The sequence below is a fragment of the Myripristis murdjan genome, chromosome 3, assembly GCF_902150065.1.
Source record: "Myripristis murdjan chromosome 3, fMyrMur1.1, whole genome shotgun sequence".
In the NCBI taxonomy this organism is placed as follows: Eukaryota; Metazoa; Chordata; class Actinopteri; order Holocentriformes; family Holocentridae; genus Myripristis; species Myripristis murdjan.
Window position 1 is genome coordinate 19,769,356 of NC_043982.1, and position 17,710 is coordinate 19,787,065.

At 42.2% G+C, this 17,710-nt stretch overlaps 2 protein-coding genes across 3 annotated transcripts in view; one reads left to right on the forward strand and one right to left on the reverse strand.

Moving 5' to 3' along the window:
- Nucleotides 1-1,660: 1,660 nt before the first annotated feature.
- On the forward strand, nt 1,661-3,306 carry ss18l2 (ss18, like 2). Its single transcript, XM_030048419.1, has 4 exons — nt 1,661-1,813; nt 2,185-2,261; nt 2,467-2,551; nt 2,650-3,306. Exons 1-4 carry the CDS (start codon nt 1,745-1,747, stop codon nt 2,761-2,763), a joined length of 345 nt encoding a protein of 114 aa, XP_029904279.1. The 5' UTR covers nt 1,661-1,744; the 3' UTR covers nt 2,764-3,306.
- A 555-nt stretch (nt 3,307-3,861) lies between these two features.
- Nucleotides 3,862-17,710, reverse strand: part of garre1 (granule associated Rac and RHOG effector 1) — a 52,322-nt gene continuing 38,473 nt past the window's right edge. For both annotated transcript variants that reach the window (XM_030048414.1, XM_030048415.1), the window contains exons 8-15: nt 16,865-17,023; nt 14,420-14,517; nt 12,731-12,856; nt 10,846-11,987; nt 8,755-8,920; nt 7,382-7,519; nt 7,017-7,092; nt 3,862-6,000 (exon numbers count right to left, since the gene is read on the reverse strand). In XM_030048414.1, the coding sequence (XP_029904274.1) occupies nt 5,680-6,000; nt 7,017-7,092; nt 7,382-7,519; nt 8,755-8,920; nt 10,846-11,987; nt 12,731-12,856; nt 14,420-14,517; nt 16,865-17,023 (2,226 nt within the window). In that variant the 3' untranslated portion in view covers nt 3,862-5,679. The remainder of the gene's footprint in view (nt 6,001-7,016; nt 7,093-7,381; nt 7,520-8,754; nt 8,921-10,845; nt 11,988-12,730; nt 12,857-14,419; nt 14,518-16,864; nt 17,024-17,710) is intronic.

The window sequence follows — 17,710 nt, forward strand, 5'->3', positions numbered from 1 at the left end:
GCTCCCGTGTTTGACTTCTTCAGTGTGTGTCTGGCTGCTCATTTGACATGTTTCACATCACCAGTGTGCTCCTCAGAGAAATAAACATACACACACACACGCATGCATACATACATATATAGAGATTATGAAGTATTTGCTGTGCCCATTTTCCCCAGCAGTAAGTCTGAATCTTTCTTGAATTTTATTACAACATAAAAGGAGGTTTGTATGTGGATATTGGCCTTTTTCTTATCTTTACTGAGAGTCATGGGAAGCATCAGAACAATCTTGAATGCCTATCAAAACGGTAGCTTCTCAAAATAAAAGTATTTAAAAAAAAAAAATACATTTAAAAAATAAGTTATTCCAAGCTTTATAAACAGCTTTTGTTTTGTTTTGAATATTGGGATTCCAAAATAAAATCTTCCATATTGATTTGTTCAAACCATTTACATTTGTGAAGGTAAGATTTACTGTATAGAGTGAGGAGTTAAATACCTGATTTAAAAAATAAAATAAAATAAAATCTCATGTCTAGATGGATTTTGGTGTCCAGCGGGAAAAAGAATCATTTCAATATTAAGAGATAAACATCTTTAACGTTATTGTTGACACAATACATGTTAATAAAGATCCAAACCACTTATAACTGGAAGACTCCTCGACTCGTAAGTTTTTTATAATTTTTAAAGATTATATGTAATCACCAGCACTATTTTACTATAAACCCAGTTGTTAAAAATATGAATTTTATGCTTAAAACGAAAGAAAATGTTCCAAATACGTTTTGGGGTGAAAAGTTCTGTTTGTAAATGAGAAGCCAATGTGAAAGTTTGTTTATAGAAGTTGGACAATTTGATGGGAATTTTATTTACAATGAAATCACATTTGATAAGGAACTTTACAGACAACCGCTGACTTTGTCAAAGACGTTTGGGTAAAGTACCATAATTTATTCTTGTTTTGGAGATCATCTTTTAACCAGGTAACCTTCAAGACTGCACTGAACGAGTCAAAATGAAGCATATTAAACCTCCCTGTTTGTATGACAAAGTCTACATAGTTTTTGCTGAAATAATGGATCTTATTTTTACAAATAAAATGAAACAAGTAGATATGTATGTACCGAACAGCTGCCTATGGCACATCTAACACTCAAACAGCAGAATAAAACACGTGACTTGCAGGCCCTCAGTTTTAGATCACAGGAGATGGCCGGTAATGGAGAGCTCTGTCATTAAATTTATTTTCATCAGCTATGGGATTTTCATATTTTAAGTTAAACCTCGTTCATTTAAAAACAAACAAACAAGCACCGTTGGTCTATAACTTAGTAATCTATTTTTTTATTATTATTATTATTATTATTTAGTTTTATTTTATTTAAGATTGAAAAAAAAAAAAAAAAAAAAAACAGTTGTGTCATCAGCAGGCTGGGACCACTCCCAATTATCAAAACGTAGACTATTTTTATTAAGTTTGGGTATCAATATGATGAGACCTCAGGACCAGGCAGCAGAGAGTTCGCCTAATTCAACTGCTTCTTTAAGAGATGAGCACTAAAATCATTTTTTTAGAGAGGCTGCTAGATAAGTTTCTGGAGGAAACCGCTGGGTTAGATAGTTCAATATTTTACGGCACTAGCCTTCCCGTCCAGCAGGTGGCGGTAACGCGCCGCAGCGGGGAACCAGCCGCCACAAAAACAAGGAAGAACAACAACAGCAACGAGAGACGGAGAGCAGCAACAACACAACTAGCCAAGATGTCTGTCGCTTTTGTGCCGAAAAGACTTCGAGGAAAAGCAAAAATCAACCAGGAAACCGTCCAGAGGGTGAGTAGTCACTGAAGTGAATCCAGCAAACAGGAAATCTCATTTAGTTTGGATTATTATGACCCGCTCGGTCTCAGTAACGTCGCTCTGATGTGTTAGCTAAGCGGCTAGCCTGAGCTAACCGCCGAGCTACAGTAACGACAATGTTGCTACATGTTTATCTACTCCTTCATGCTTCATGACACGTAAGCAAGCCTTAATGTGCCTACCTATGCGGTTTAAGTCTTATTTGTAAACCTTATGTGGTCATTTATTCGTGTTTATGTAACCTTTGGCGATTAAATGTCCGCTAAGTGGCCTTTAGTAATGTGATGAAAACTAAAACATAAGGCTCAAAGTCGCTCTGTTGCTCCTCTGTTTTTCTCCCTCAGCTGTTGGATGAAAACGACCAGCTGATAAGATGCATAACCGAGTATATGCAGAAAGGAAGAGCGGTGGAGTGTGTTCAGTAAGTCAGTGTTGGGCTTGTGGAAACCAAGATTTGAATTTAACCCATGAGATAATTCTTTACTCTTAATCATGACTATATATTGATCTGCATACATAACTGGTATATTCTCATCATTGTTGGTTGATTGTGTTTCCTGCGTGCATCAGCATGTGTGCATCTTACGGTGTACTTCTAACTTGTGTTATGTTTGATTCACCCCTAGATACCAACAGATCCTGCACCGCAACATTGTATACCTGGCAACCATAGCTGATGCCAGCCCTGACATCATACCCTCATCTTCACATGTAAGTTGTCATTCCCCCTAACATCAGGATGCAGTAACATGCAGCAGATCCACTGTAGTGGCTGATTCCTAACAGATGCGTCGTCGTTGTGTTTCTAGTCCACCTCTGAGGAGACCCCATCCTTGACGACAGCTGTGACGGGGCAGGGTGAAGGCGGCTACCCTCTCTCCCTCGCTGTTTCTCTCTCTGTGGAGGGAGGCATCCAAAACTGATATGTACAGTTTAGTGCAGAATGGATTAGTCAGTCAGGAGAAAATTAATCATGTACATTGATTTGTTGTTATTTATTAGATGAACATACAAAACCTGTGCTGGTTGTTTCACAAATGCAAAGGCTTGTTTGTGTTTTTGGTTCATAACCTTATTAAAATAATACTTTAGGGTCTGCTGGTCAGACTTATTACGTTATTTTAACACGTAGGCACTGGTCGCTTTTGATAAGCATTTGTCATTTAACATTTTAGACAGAAAATGATCTATCAGTTAACCAAAAAATGTATAGATAACTTTATCAATAGTGATAATGTTTCGTTAATACTCCACTTTTTTTTTTTTTTTTTTTTTTTTTTTTTTTTTGATGTTTTGTATCTTTGTGTACAGTTGTGTAAATTTTGGTTAATTTATGGACTTCACTTCTGCAGCTACTGGGTGGTGGGTGCACTGAGTTACAGCTTCATTAAAAGAAACCCTGTAATTGTTCATTGCAGTTTTCAGTGATTAACATAATTGTACAATAAAGTGTTTTGTACGATTGACACAAGTTTCAAAATGTCCCCTTCAGTTGAGAAACCACATTGTATAGCAGCAACCAGGAAGCTTAATTCTGCAACATATTTATATGTGACCTGGAAACTTGACCTAGTTATTCTGAGTGACAAATAAGACCACTGGTATCCAGCAGACACATTCAGTGACATCTATGTAAACTAAGTGTTGTGTGGAGCCCAGAATTTCACAGACCAGCCCAGATGGCCCTCGTGCAGAGAAGTGGAGCCTCTCCCTTCAGGTCACAGGTTTCAGTAACTTCAGGCTAAATCAAACAGACTAGGCGTCTAATTTGTTCCACATGCCATAAACCAGTTGAGCTGTAACAGACTCCACCCTGTGTGTCCTATACATCCCTGTTTCCCCCGGCTGCTTTTCATGTGCATCTACCAGATCATGTTAGTTTATCAGTGGGAGGAGGGACAATGCTGTTAAATACTGAATACCAGGGGGCACATGCACTTGAACTGGGCGTGAGGCGTGTGTCCCTGCTGTTCTAGAGGGTGACACACTTGGTACCAAACATAAATGAAAGGCAGAACAGCTTGAATTGCTAGTCATTTTTATTCATTTTTTGCATTGCTGGTACACTTGGAAAGATTCAGTTGCCAGCTCAAGAGAACAATAAGCAACATAAGCCAAGCAGTCCCCCTTCATATCTTCTATCAGGGCAACATTTTTTTTTTTTTCTTTTTTGTAGAAGCCACTAGTAAACCATTTGACACAGCTGAGAAGCTAACAGTTACAGTCCAAGGTCTTTAATGATGTCTTTAAAAAAGGCTGCAACAGTTTGGGAGATAACACAGACAAAAAGCAACAAACCCTATATCTTGATTGTGCAAAGCACATTAACTATAAAAAGATATATATTTATATGTATATACAGCAAACAATTCTCTGTAAACATGGTAAGTATGTTAGTTTTCAGAAAACATGGTGTCATTTCATAAATACAGGCAACATTGGCATCCGCAAACATCACAAAAAGTTAACATTCTGGGCGTTTAAATACAGCCCATCGCCATAGAAACCGAAGAAACAAGGGCTCGAAAATACCCCCAACATACAATAATGTTTTAGTGTTTAGCATGGCGTATTTGGTAATCTGTATAGATATATGGTGTAGTTCAACTCTGTAGGAAAGGAAAACATGTGCTTTTCACATCTGAGGGGGGAAAAAAAATAATGTCTTATGTAATATGCCTATAAGTATACTAACATACAGTAATGGTATAACATGTAAGAAAATACAAAAATAAGATTAATACTGTCAATATTTGTACAAGAAAAATATTGTATTTTTTAAATGGAACAAAAGTTAGATTTTTCCGTAAGTTAGTGTCAATCTAAAGCAAACCGTCAATTAGGGAAGAGGAAGTGAATGCGTTTCAGGTTGTGAAGACGTTCCCTAATGCGATCATCCAATAGGGCGTGTAACTTTACTACGTATCAACAGAATAATCTCAGACCACCGCCTATCTCTTCAGCACCATTCATCTTCTGAACAACGCTTTGGTTGGAAAATAATATTCTGCAAGTGCTATCAATACCAACATGGCACATAGTTAACTGCTATAATTCTTAGCTCCTGTCAGTTGTTGAAAAAGTAGTGTATTTCTTCTCTCAAATTACACCTCTGCGACGACTTACTATATTTATGCTGAGCCTGCTCAAAGCCTCTTAATAAAAAGAACTAAATATTTATATTTCAACTTCAGTAATTTACAAGCTATGAAACAGTAGATGGTAGCTGTATTCTGAGTCATCTTGCGTGAGATTTGGCAGTTACAGCTATGTGACACAGTATATTTATTATGGGCAAAACTAGAGCATTTCAAGCCCTTGCCCCCTTATCGTCCCCTCCTTGACACACACACACACACACACACACACATACACACACACACACACACACACACACACACACACACACACACACACACACACACACACACACACACACACACACACACACACACACACGCTCGCGCGCACACACTTTCAGCTGCAGAAGCTAAGTGGGTGACGGCCATGCGTGTCTCTAGCTCTCCTCTGAGGAGACGACAGACAGAAAAATGACCGTTAGACTAACTGCTGCCGGCATGATGCATGCATCGCTTGTAGTTAAAAGATGGCAGTTCAAAAAAGTTCAAAATATGTTGCTTTTTTTTTCCAAATGGGGATGTCTGACATGGAAAAATATAGATACAAAATGTCGAGCCAGTGTGTATACTTAATTTTGCCTCCGGGGAGCACACCCCAAAGCTGAAATCTTCCAATTCTGTGAATGTGGATGGTGACGGCTGCAGCCCAGCTCACTTGGTGGCCAATCAAACGGAGCTACAGGTCCCAACATCTGATGGTCAGTACTGGTGAAGGTAGGAGGGCCTGTGCTCGTGTTTGAGGGGGAAGGATTTGAAGCCCTTGGTCATGGGTTTGTGCTGCTGCTGTTGCTGCTGCTGCTGCTGCTGGGTGAAGGGAAAGCCCGAGGAGATGCCCGTGGAGGGGGAGCAGTCGCTGGCGGTGGACCACACTGGAGACTGCAGCATCTGCATGGAGTCGCTCCACTGGGAGGAGGGAGGGATGTTCATCTGGTACAAGGAAGAGCTGGGATTGGGCATGGTGTTGGTGTGTGTGGAGTGTTGCCACGGCGCTTTGGGAGGCCAGGTCTTAGTTTTACTGTCCTGTGGAGCAGAAGGAGCCGGCGCACATTGAGCCAACATGCAATTAAAAGCTCTACCAGCTAGCTCAATTTAAACTAAATCTTGGGAGCAGCTTCTCTGTCTACCTGATGAACAGCAATAATGTGATGATGAAAAATGAGAATGCCACACATTGATAATACCCGTGGGTAAAATCTCTTACAATTTGCTCCCTCCATGAGAGTTCAGAGGTCAGGGTCAGCTACAGAAAAGCAGCCTCGCAGCTGGAAACAGTACAAGCCAGCAGGACATTTTTTTTTTTTAGTTGGATCAATTTGCTTTCATACTGTTTACAAATATGTTTACAATTTGTAAGGAAAGGTCATGTTTGCAAATGCACTTTGTTCCCTGGTTATGAATTTACCAGGTAAAAAGGAAACAAACAGAAAAGCATATGGGATTGACAGCCTGTAAAATAGTACTGATGTCACATGTCATCAGGGTCTGAATTTAACAGCCACCAAAACACCGGTAAAATTCATTTTTGGTGGATAAATCAAGGATAAGCTGCCATACTGACCTGCAATAACAGTTGAAATTCCTTGGTTATATGACTTCTGTTGGACTTACAAACACACAATACCAGGTTTCACTGATGAAACGGCATTGAAAATGGTGACATTTGTATGTAACATGGGTCCTATGTATCAATTATCTAGGTCTGCTTGGCACGTGAGTCAAAAAGCTAATTTCAGACACTGCCGGTGATTGTCCTACAGTGTTGTAAGCTTTGAGGACCTCGTGTCATGACTGCAGGTGCCAATAATGTATTAAGAGAATGTCGTTCCCAAGAGGACCCACTGCTATCTGTCAATTATCAAGCCTCATGACCTGTGAACAACAACGTCACAAGAAAAAATGAGTGATACGCCATACTCCTGTTTTTAGACACCCACATTATTTAATCTAATGTGAACATGTAATTCTAATGTGTTTTAAATGTTGAAGTCTCAGGACTTTATAGCTACGGATGAAATGTTAAGGGGCCCCTACTTTACCTGGTTATCATCCCCTATGTGATGGAGTGGTGGTGAGGGCAGGGTGCACACCTCTTGCTCACCACAGCTGTGTTTTCTGAGGATGGAAAAACAGGCGGTTAACCTCAAAACCACTGAATTAAAGCTAGATTCTTTAACTGCAGCACTGACCACCGATCTGTCATTCTTCACTGTGATTATGAGTGTCATGGTGAAAAAGCAGGTATCAGGAGAGAGACTGATATCTAGCTCCTTGATTACCACATGTGGAATGAAAATCAGTAAAGCTCAGATGCAGTCTGGGAATTATGAGTACAGCTGGAACATATCATTGACCAATCATACTGACACATCACAACAAATGTATTTTGGAGGTTGTGGCCTACCTCCTTTGTTTCACTGCAGCTACAAGGTCCGGCCCGGAGAACATGGAGAACAGGCTGTCTCCATTGGCTGAGGACGTCTCATCGCTGGAGCTGGCCGAGTCCCCCTGATTGGCTGACCAGCTGCTGTTTACCGCCTCCCTGTGGACACAAATGGACGAGGACTTAGCAGTGTTTCCATCACAGAGACAGGGCCGAGGCTTTACAGGTATGCTGGGCTTTAGAAGCCATCAGAAACACCATGACTTAAGATTTCAGTTTAGTCTCTCTTTAGTTCTCAATATGTTATTTGCTATAAAACATTAATTCAAATATATCATGTTAACCCAAGAACAAAAATAACAAATAGTGTACTGCTGTGGCACTTTAAGAGTTATGATGACAAAATGACTGTGGTATGTGGTCAAAATCATTCATTTTGCCTGTTATATTTTATATTAATATTCCCTGTACTTGGCTACAGGTATTTCTTTACTGCTGATGTTCTGAATGCAGGAGGGTGAGGAAATGGGTCCATCACCAAACCTCCACATTTCCACATAGTATTTATGCCTTGCAAAGCAATGTGAAGCATGTTAGGATGTGTGTATCTACTTGAGTTAAATGACATGAACGCTGCTTTACAAAGTACTTCCTGAGGGGGTCAGCCTGGGAAAAAAAGTGTGAAATACAAAAATACATATTATGCAGGCTTAGGTGCCTATTTTGTCTCATTATATTCTCATATTTGCCTATGTGCTTCTGATTCTTTAATTGATGTCTGACATTTTAATAATTTTGCTCACTGACTGTTATTATTAAACTGTTGTATGAATGAAGTTTAGTATCATTACAATTCATATTCTTGCCAGACCAGGCAAAATGGCTCTTGTGCACTTTAAATGTCCTTTAAATGCCTCCATGCTATGCCTGTGCTCAAAATACATCTTGAAACATGGGATCAAAAATAAACTGTGACAGCAGCCCTGTGTCATTCTAGCGCATTTTCTTTATGTATGTGTATTGTTGTATGTATGTCTTATTGATCTTACTTTTTTATATTCTGAAAATCCATAATCACACCTGAAACAGCACAGCTGACACAGAGGCATACTAAACACTGTAACATCACCACATCTGAGGAACTGGGAGCTTGGGAGTCTGGTAGGAGACTGGCGTGCTTCCTAAAAGTGTTCATTACTGGTAACTGTCAGATGTGTTGTCTGGCTCAATAGCACTGTATGCATCAATGTTTCTTTTTTATGGTGGATTATTTTATATGCTTTTCAATGACTTGCCAACAGAAGTATTACTGGATTTTCTTCTTGGGAATTTTAGAGTCTCTGTTTGTGTATCAGTGGGTCAGCAGTTAAAACGATGCATGCGCAGGTACCTACCCCTCGCTGTAGTACTCTGGGTGGGACCAGGTCCTGTGTTGCTCATCAGGGATTGGCCAGTTGCTGCGGGTGTTGCTGGGGCGACGGATGTGCTGCACCTGCCGTTTCTGCTGCATGGCCTGGCTGACACCAGCGACATAACGCGCAAACTCCGGGTCAGAGCCAACTGCGCATGAAGAGGGAGGATAAACAGAATGGTTGGTTTTCTGACACCCTCAGCTTTTCTCTATTGTGCCCTGGAGCTCAATCCGTTTAGCCAGACTGTCTACCATAGCAGAAAAATCACAATAGCCGTAAGTCAACTCTACACAATGGGCCTCAGCAGCAATCAAAAGAGTCTGCTGCACTGTAAAAATAGCAACTGACACATTCCAAATTCAGCATAAATTGTCAAATTACAGTCACCGCCAATTGCAGGAGGAAAACAGCTGCTCATACACTATGACCTACATTTGAGCGTTTGTAGTCAGGTTACTCAGATCAGGGTCCAGGGACTTGATCTGCCTGAATAGGTGATAAGAAGACTTCTCACGTGTGCAGTGAATACTATTAAATATCTTGCTTTGCATACACACAGTACCCATAATCACACCTGCATTACATTTAAAATACACTATATAAGAGTATTCTAACAATTTTGTGTTGTACCCTGGTTTGATAACTTGATCCTGTGCTATAGAAACAGATCAGGAAGCTTAGAGGAAAAAAAGCCAATGAGGTTACTGGCTTGAGTCAGGCACAACTAACTCTAATCTTTGAGAGGCATGTGGTGAAGAAGCCCTGTGCCATTCCAACCTGCCCAGGTCCCTCCCTTAGAGCACAACTTCAGAGACCCTTTAGTCAAAAGGAAAGGAGCCAGACATGTACTCATCCCCACTGCCACCAGACAGCTGGATTTTAATGTCACTGCATCAATAATGTTATGAAGTTGCATCACCAGGATGCAAACCAATTTTGTATTCTACAGTAAAAAGCATATCTTGGCACTGCAGTGACCCATTTACTACTCCTGTGATCTTATCAACTGATGTCTGTCTGGCTCCTATATAATGTGATTTGTTGTATGGTTTCTTTTTAACCATGTATGTACACCAAATGTCCCCTTATGGGACAATGAAGATTTAAATTGTATTAACGGATCGCTTTTTATCTGTCAGCTGCAAGCATCTTAATGGTTTCAGCCAGAATATGACGATCCACATGCTGGTCTGAAAATGAGTCCCTAGGCATAATGAGCACCTGACTAATGACTGCAGTGTTAAGACATAAAACCTTTGTTTCACTCCCCCTGCGAAGCTTTTTTTTATAACAAAACCAAGGAGTCAGCACATCTCCAGGCCTGTCCCCCTCCCACTGCTGACATTACGATCTAACTGAAGAGCTTGGGAGCCTGAGATCCACTCTACCCACTGAGTTATAAATGGCCTCTCAAAATGAAAATTCAGTGATTATCTACTTAACCCCATGTGGTCCAAGCTCCATTTAAGTTGCCAAGACTACCAAACACACTGCTCAGCTTTGTACCAAACTACAAAAGTTAAATGCATCACATTTTTAGAGACTTTCCTGTTAATTAATGGTTAACTGAGGCAAAGAGCCCTTAAAATGATTTGTTCCATGACACCAACACTTGCACTCTATAGAAATAGGCCGAGTGTTCCAGCAGACTTTTTTTAGGGTACAGACACCAGAGAATTGTGGTTAATGAGAAAAATCCAAGAGATGAGGCAAATGCAGGACCTTTAAGACCACAGAGCAATTGTTTGCTGCAAAACCTCGTTTATGCTGCACAAGCTGTTCAAAGAACTCCAAAAAACATTTTATGATGATTTTTTTTTAGCGCTAGAATAAATTGCCCAGTTAACTTGGATAGTTTGGATGAAGACAGACATGTAACGATGGGTGTTAGGTGGTCTTCCCTATTTTCAAAGGAGTTTCAACAGATATGGGGGTGGGCGGATAAAATTTTTCTTTTGCGGGCAAACAATGCCTTTAATGAACTTCATTGATGGGATTCTCATCTGGCAACAGCTGATTCCTAGAGCTTATGGAGATGGGAGGTGGTGGGATGAAAAGAGAGGTGGATCTCACCTGCAGGGTCGAAGGGGAGCGTGTCTCCCAGAACTCCAAACACCCCTTCACTCTGGTCCCTGTTGGGCCAAGTGTTATTGCGGGGCCCCTGGGGTTTCTGGCCCAGCATTTCCGACATGACACTGTCCATGTAGGTGCTCACGAGACCCAAACTGTAGAGGTCTGAACTCAGATCCGGGAGTCCAGGGGAGCTCCACTGCCCAATGGGGCCCAGTGGTGACAGACCTGCCGGTGGACCTTGCGGGGGAGGCTGCTGCCCCGAGGTGCCGAGCCACTTGCTTGCCACTCTCTGCTGGGGTAGGGCCTGGGGTGGGGGCTGCTGAGGAGGAAGCTGTGGAGGTGGAGGTGGCTGCTGCTGACTGATGGGCTGCAGGAGGTGCTGGTAGTACTGCAGGGCCTGAGGAGAGGGCTGCTGTGGTGGAGGAGGGGGTTGTTGCTGCTGCTGTGGCTGCTGTTGCGGTGGAGGAGGTGGCTGCGGTTGAGGCTGCTGCTTCTGTACTGGCAGTGGAGGCTGGGGCTGGGGCTGAGGCTGGGGCTGGGGCTGAGTTTGGGGTGGAGGCTGGGCCAGGGTTTGGGACAGGGGCTGCAGGGCACCGTGAGAGACAGCCTGGGAAGTTGGTGGAGCTCCACTGGGGGGCTTCAGCTCGGCAGGGTTAGCAGACGCCACAGAGTTCCTCCTCTTGACCAGTGGAGAGGCCTGCTGGGACTTGCCCATGTTGAAACCTGAGAGAAAGTCGATGACATCCTGCATCTCTTGGTCGGTGGGCAGGTTCATCCCCTGGTCGTCGGACACGCAGCCATTGGCCAACTGGTTCTGCTGGGCAGGGTCCGGAGTGCAGGACAGGCTGCCCATTTGCAGGATACTCTGCAGCCTCCCGTCACTGTGGCACAAGCTCTTCGCCTTGTCCTCGGAGCTACTGGCTGTCAGAATGCTGCGCGACGGGGTACTAGGGATGGAGTAACTGCCCCCGCTGCCAGAGCTGGATGATGCCTTCTTGGTGAACTTGGAAGTCAGTTTGGAGATGGTTTTGGGCAAGCCGCTTGAGGTTTTGGAACTGGTGCCTGGGGGCATGTCTGCCTGGCCCCCATAGTCTGGGATCTCCCGCTGCAACTGCATCTGAATGGTGGGTAGAGCTTGCTCCCTTTTGAGTAGAAGAGACACACACAAGCACCGAATCAATGAAGCATTCAATATAGATTTTCAATTAATTTCCACTCCACCAGCCATTCCTTTTTCTGCATTCTTTTTGTGTACTTCTCTGCCATATGTCACCCACTTAGTTCTGCAGTTTACCTTGGTTTTGTCCAGTGATCTCAAGTCCACTAACAGTCATATGTGTGGGCACACATATGTATGCATGTGCATGTGCAGAAGCACACATGCATGCCCACACAAACATAAGCTTTGTGATGTACTGGTTTAATTGCTTTTTATTATCCTTTACCCAACCCAACTTGACTCCAATCAATCAATATTCAATTCAACATTCACCTAAACTGAAAAGGTTTATTCAACCTTACAGATGTGTAAATACAAAACCCTGTCTATAAACTGGACCAAACCACAGACTGACCAGAAAACACATGTGTTGATTTACTGTATAAAGAAAAACAGAAATCATGGAGGGAGAACTCATGGCATGTAATATAACATACTGGATTAGAAGTACTGCTGTGTATAAAGAATCATAACAGTCTACTTAGAAATTTTTTATGCAGGTAACATCAGTAATTCTTAAGTTATATAGGCAGTATAAATCATTTAGATTGTGACTGTTCATCATCCTGAACACAATTCCAGCACACTCTAAGAATGTACACATCTCTTGTAACTGATTTTTCCAACAATGAGGTTATTATTCAATATTATTTAACATCCACTCACTTTCTCTCCTTCCATCTGTTAATGTCAAAGACCGCTGTGTAGAGCACGTCCACTAGACCCAGTGTCTTCTCTGGATCCAGGCTACGTTGAAGCAGGGACATGGTAGCTGGGTCCTCCTTCAAACACCTACACACACACACACACACACACACACACACACACACACACACACACACAGGACAGTACATGAATGGCAAACCCAACAAAATCACTCAGACAAAAGCCCAGGTGCATTTGTGGAAGAAATGAATACTTGACACATGATATACAAAAACAAGAACAGTAGAGCCAAACTCAAGGCCTCAAGGCTGGCAGGCAATATTTCCAGGGAAATTCTGCTTGTCCACGTCTCAACTAGTACACATTCAGAATCAACCACACCTCTTCCTAGCTGGTGTTTTTTTTTTTTGTTTGTTTTGTTTTTAATTCAAACCCCACTGTAAGAAATGGCACACAGGACTGTCTAGGCCTAAATGTCAATGATGACAATTTAGATGAAGTTTATGATGAAAAATGCTTCACACGTGGCTCTACTCGACCATATATGGACCAGCTGGGAAAACCTGGAAATGGGAGCTGTGGATGAATAATGCTTTCCCTCCCCTAAACCAACAAATTGCTTTCAAGCAAGGTACACAGCTCCCAGCTGCTCCAAGGTAGCTGCACAGTGGCCAGCAGCAGAGGACTGTGGGTGTACTGTGCAGCTCCCAGGGACAAATGCAACTAAGTGAAAATAAGGCAGGCCAGTGCTGAAGTGGGGTTTCCTCACTCAAGCATTTCTTTCATTGAGACCTATTTCCCTGAGTCGTATTACATTATAAAACTAAATTTCATAGTGCAATATGAACTAAATTTAGGTCTACTGCGTGTTTAGTCTCCCCACATGTAAAGACATCACAAGCCTACTGTGAATTCAAGAATAAGGACCTTTAGGACTGCATGATATAACCAAAACTGGATGTGATATTTTTGACCGAAAACCTCAGTGTCGATACTGTGATGATATTGAAAGGATGACAGTTGACTGATGCTTTCACAAAACACTTATACAATGAGAATAATGCCCTCTCATAGCACGATATTGATATAATCAATATATTGCCCAGTCCTGAGGGCATTATTGATTTGGCTTAGTGAAGACTGAACCTTTTAGCCTTGTGTGTGCCCATAATAGGAACGGAGACCCCTAAGACCGAGTGTTGCTGCCTTACTATAACCACTGTCCTATACAGGATTATAGCTATAGCATGAAGGTGGCAGGTAGTTCAACAGCATCACTTAGCTATGCTGTGACTTTATTGTCTGTCTAGCTAACTCAATCCTAGCTGTGCTCTCTTACTGTGTTTATTCTGTTTGTCTTTTCACTCTGATGCACTTCCTCTATGTTATGCAGACTAAATCACAAGAAAAAATTCTGGTCCATGTAAATGTACCTGTCAAACCAATTTCTGGTAACTTAATCTGTATGACTGTAATCTCTTGATGAAAAAGGAAATAATAGCTGGATGCAGCTATGTCTAATACTGTGTCAAAGTCATGAAAGATGAATACAGTTTTACTTATTAAACATCAGAGTTTGGCCTGTGGCACTTTCTAAGGGTGCTGCTACATGCTGCAGAGATGTACCCATAAAAATCAAGTTCTGACGCTTGATTATCACTTTGCTTAAAAGTAAATATCACTACTCACCAGGTAGAGGGAACCTGAACCACCACCTTGGATCCCTCCAGAGTGATCTGCGGAGCGTAGGCCTCCTTGTTCTCAATCTGAGCTGTATCAACAACCACCTGTGGACATACATACACACACGCCTACATCAGTCTGTCTCCTCACAGAGTGTGTTTCCTCGCTGCCATTTATTTCAGGTTCTGGACAAGAACAACCTCACCTTGTGCAACAACTCTACAGAAATATAGACACTACATCGACACTTTTTGTGTCTAGACAAGTGTTTCAGCTGAGGAATCACTTCCTCCAACGCAATACATCTCAATATACTTTACAGAAAAACAAAACTGACATGAACTTTGGTGAAACAAGTGAAATTGCTTTTTACCCTCTGTGTTAACTCGAAAGAGGCCATGTGAGGACGGTGGGAAACTTTTGACTCAACAGGTCACCGTGACTACTGACTCCTGAAAACTTCACCAGCCTCCTTTATTTATTTATCAACCAGTTAGATTTTTCAGTAAGGATAGCACCTCAAGATGATAGCTGTTTACCTACCAAGGAAAAACCTGTCAGCCAAAAGTTACAGGCATTTTGAGATGAGGAGGGTAAATGTAATCAATCAGGCAGTGACAACAAACGACCTAGCTGCCTGCTGCTGCCAGCCATATATATTTCCCAGTTCTTTGAAAGTGGCCTTGGCTCCTCGTGACCCAGGCAACTGGGTCACAAGAGCAGAGGGAGGGAGGAGCCTATTTCCTGTATTGCGGGAAGTTGGCCTATTGTTATTATTAAAGCAGGTGTATCCTGGGGAACCCGGGCTGCCAACGGTCCTGTGAGAGAGGCACACAGACTCCCCACCATGTTTCTAAAGAAGCACAAAAAGGTCATGAGGGGCACGGAAAACGAGGAACGGCAGCAAAACGGATGAGCCCCATGTCGTAATTTCTGACATTTCACTAGGAGGAGTTGCCAGGAAGGACAATGGGACAGATATCGCAATTCTTCCTGCAAAGTGGAAGTGCGTGTCTGTGTGTTCAAGAGAGGGTGCATAAAAATGTGTGTGCATGAAAGATAGTGTATGTGAATGTGTGTGAGAGAATGTGCGTGTGTACACGAGTGCATGCATGTCCTGGTGTGTGATCTATTTTGGGGGGGGACCGGTCAAAGGCTCAGATAAGGAGCTAATGTAAAGTGCTCATCCATCACCCATGGTTTGTTTTACAGTCAGCGCAGGGCTGGCAGGCTGGATGGGAACGCTCACGAGGCCTAACACACACAACACGGCGGACCACACTGAGGAAATAAACACTGGAGCATAAACACAGTGGTGCTGCTCTGAAGGGAGCCCTGCCGCTGACCCTCCTCCCTCTGACTCTCCTTTTCAACAAGAGGGGGGATTCTGTTTGCAGACCCGCCCAGGCGAGATGTTCACCCAGATGTTGCAGGAATGTTTCTTCCCCTTTGTGTCTCTGGTGTTTGTTTACACCTCTCGGCCCCCTCAAAGCACGCCGAGAGACCTCCTAATCTCCATTACAAGCCTGACAAACAATGGGGTGTGAGTTGCCAAACCCACAGACACACAAAAGGAGGGATTTCACTAACTATGCGGCAGTGTCAGTGCAATACAATAGGCCTGTTCACATTAGTGGGCCAGCTCCTCTTCACTGCTCTGTAGTTTTGTAGTAACAAGTGCACAAGGGTGATGGGTGTTTACATGACCAAAACACGGAATGTAGATCCATTACAGGACATGTTTGACAGCTGTTTGTGTTAAATCTTGTACAAAAAATAATTTACTTCTGACAGAATACTGCAACAACTGAGAAACTGCTAGCCTAAATACACTGTCTTACAGGTGTTTATGGTGACTTTTTTTTTCTTTTCTTCTTAAAAAGGGACTATGGAGGATAATGAAAGAAAGTTTAAGAGCATCATCGGTGAAATTCTATATAGCTCTCAACTTAGCTTGACTTTTGCACTCCTTTCTATTGGTTCCATGTAATGTTGGTGACAGGAATGAGGGCTGGGAAATACATCAATATTATATTAATACAGTATTGAGACTAGATATGTTTTGGGATATTGTAATATGGTGATTTGGTGTATGACTTGACTTTTCCTGGTCTCAAAGGCCACATTACAGTAAAGGGATGCAATTTTCTGAACTTATTAAACTCTGATAATTTGCCACTACCTACTTGCTGTCTGTTTATTAAAAAAAAAAAAAAAAAAAAAAAAAAAAACCTGTGTGTAAATTATGAAATCACCAATAGTCAGCATCATCACAACATCAATATCCAAGTATTCTGTCAAGGATATATTTCATTTTGTCCATGTCACCGACCCCTAATAGAAACTGAGGCTAATTCTGCTAATACATGCATTATAAGTCACTTTGGACATGAGCATTAAAAAAAGCTCAGTATTTAAAATGTAATTTAAAATGACTGTTCTTTAACTCACCAGTCCCGCCTGGGCAAAGAGCAGCTGGACGGCAGTCTTGCAGGCTCCTCTCCAGCTGGATGGGCAGACTTGGTTGAGGACCTCAGTGACGGGGGAGTCGTCCCTGGGGGTCACACCGTTCTGGCCCAGTGCCTCCTTAATGAGCTGCAGCATGGTGTGCTGAGGAGACAAAACAAAGAGAGGCGGTGAATATAGCAGACTATCGCCACTGTCTGCTGATGTAAGGCTGACAGTAATCTTATACACATACATGCTACACTACAGATACTGCTGAAAACGCAAGAGACTTGGCTAGTCTTCATCTCTGCACAGGTTATCACTGCTGTGAGGTAAAAACCTTCCAGAAATTAAGAAAAAACAGCCTTGTTTTTATACCATTGTACCTGCGTTGTCTGTATTAAATACTGTTAATGAATCCCATAAGTTCAATGGCCATGTTTTCCCCCCAACACATCCAAGACAGTGTAATCCCTGAATTGAGGAAAACTACTAATATCACTAACACTGGAGTTTTCACTTTCACAAGAGCATTATGCTCTCTACGAGAGGCCACGCCTCATGATTCCTGGAGTGTCAGCATCCATCAGAATGATAATACATTTAATTGCCAAGTGCAATAAACAGCAATTAGTCTAGATAGCACTGGCACATCAAATGACAACATTCTGACAACGTACCATTATATATACACACATGGCTCCAAGTGCAACAAGATGTTACACAGAATACAAAAGTATGGTGCAATACTTATTACAGACAGCAGACTATTAGATCCTTCTGTATACATTCAACATTCTGCTGCTGTTTATGTGCCAGCAGCATGGCACACAGTATGTTTTCAGCAGC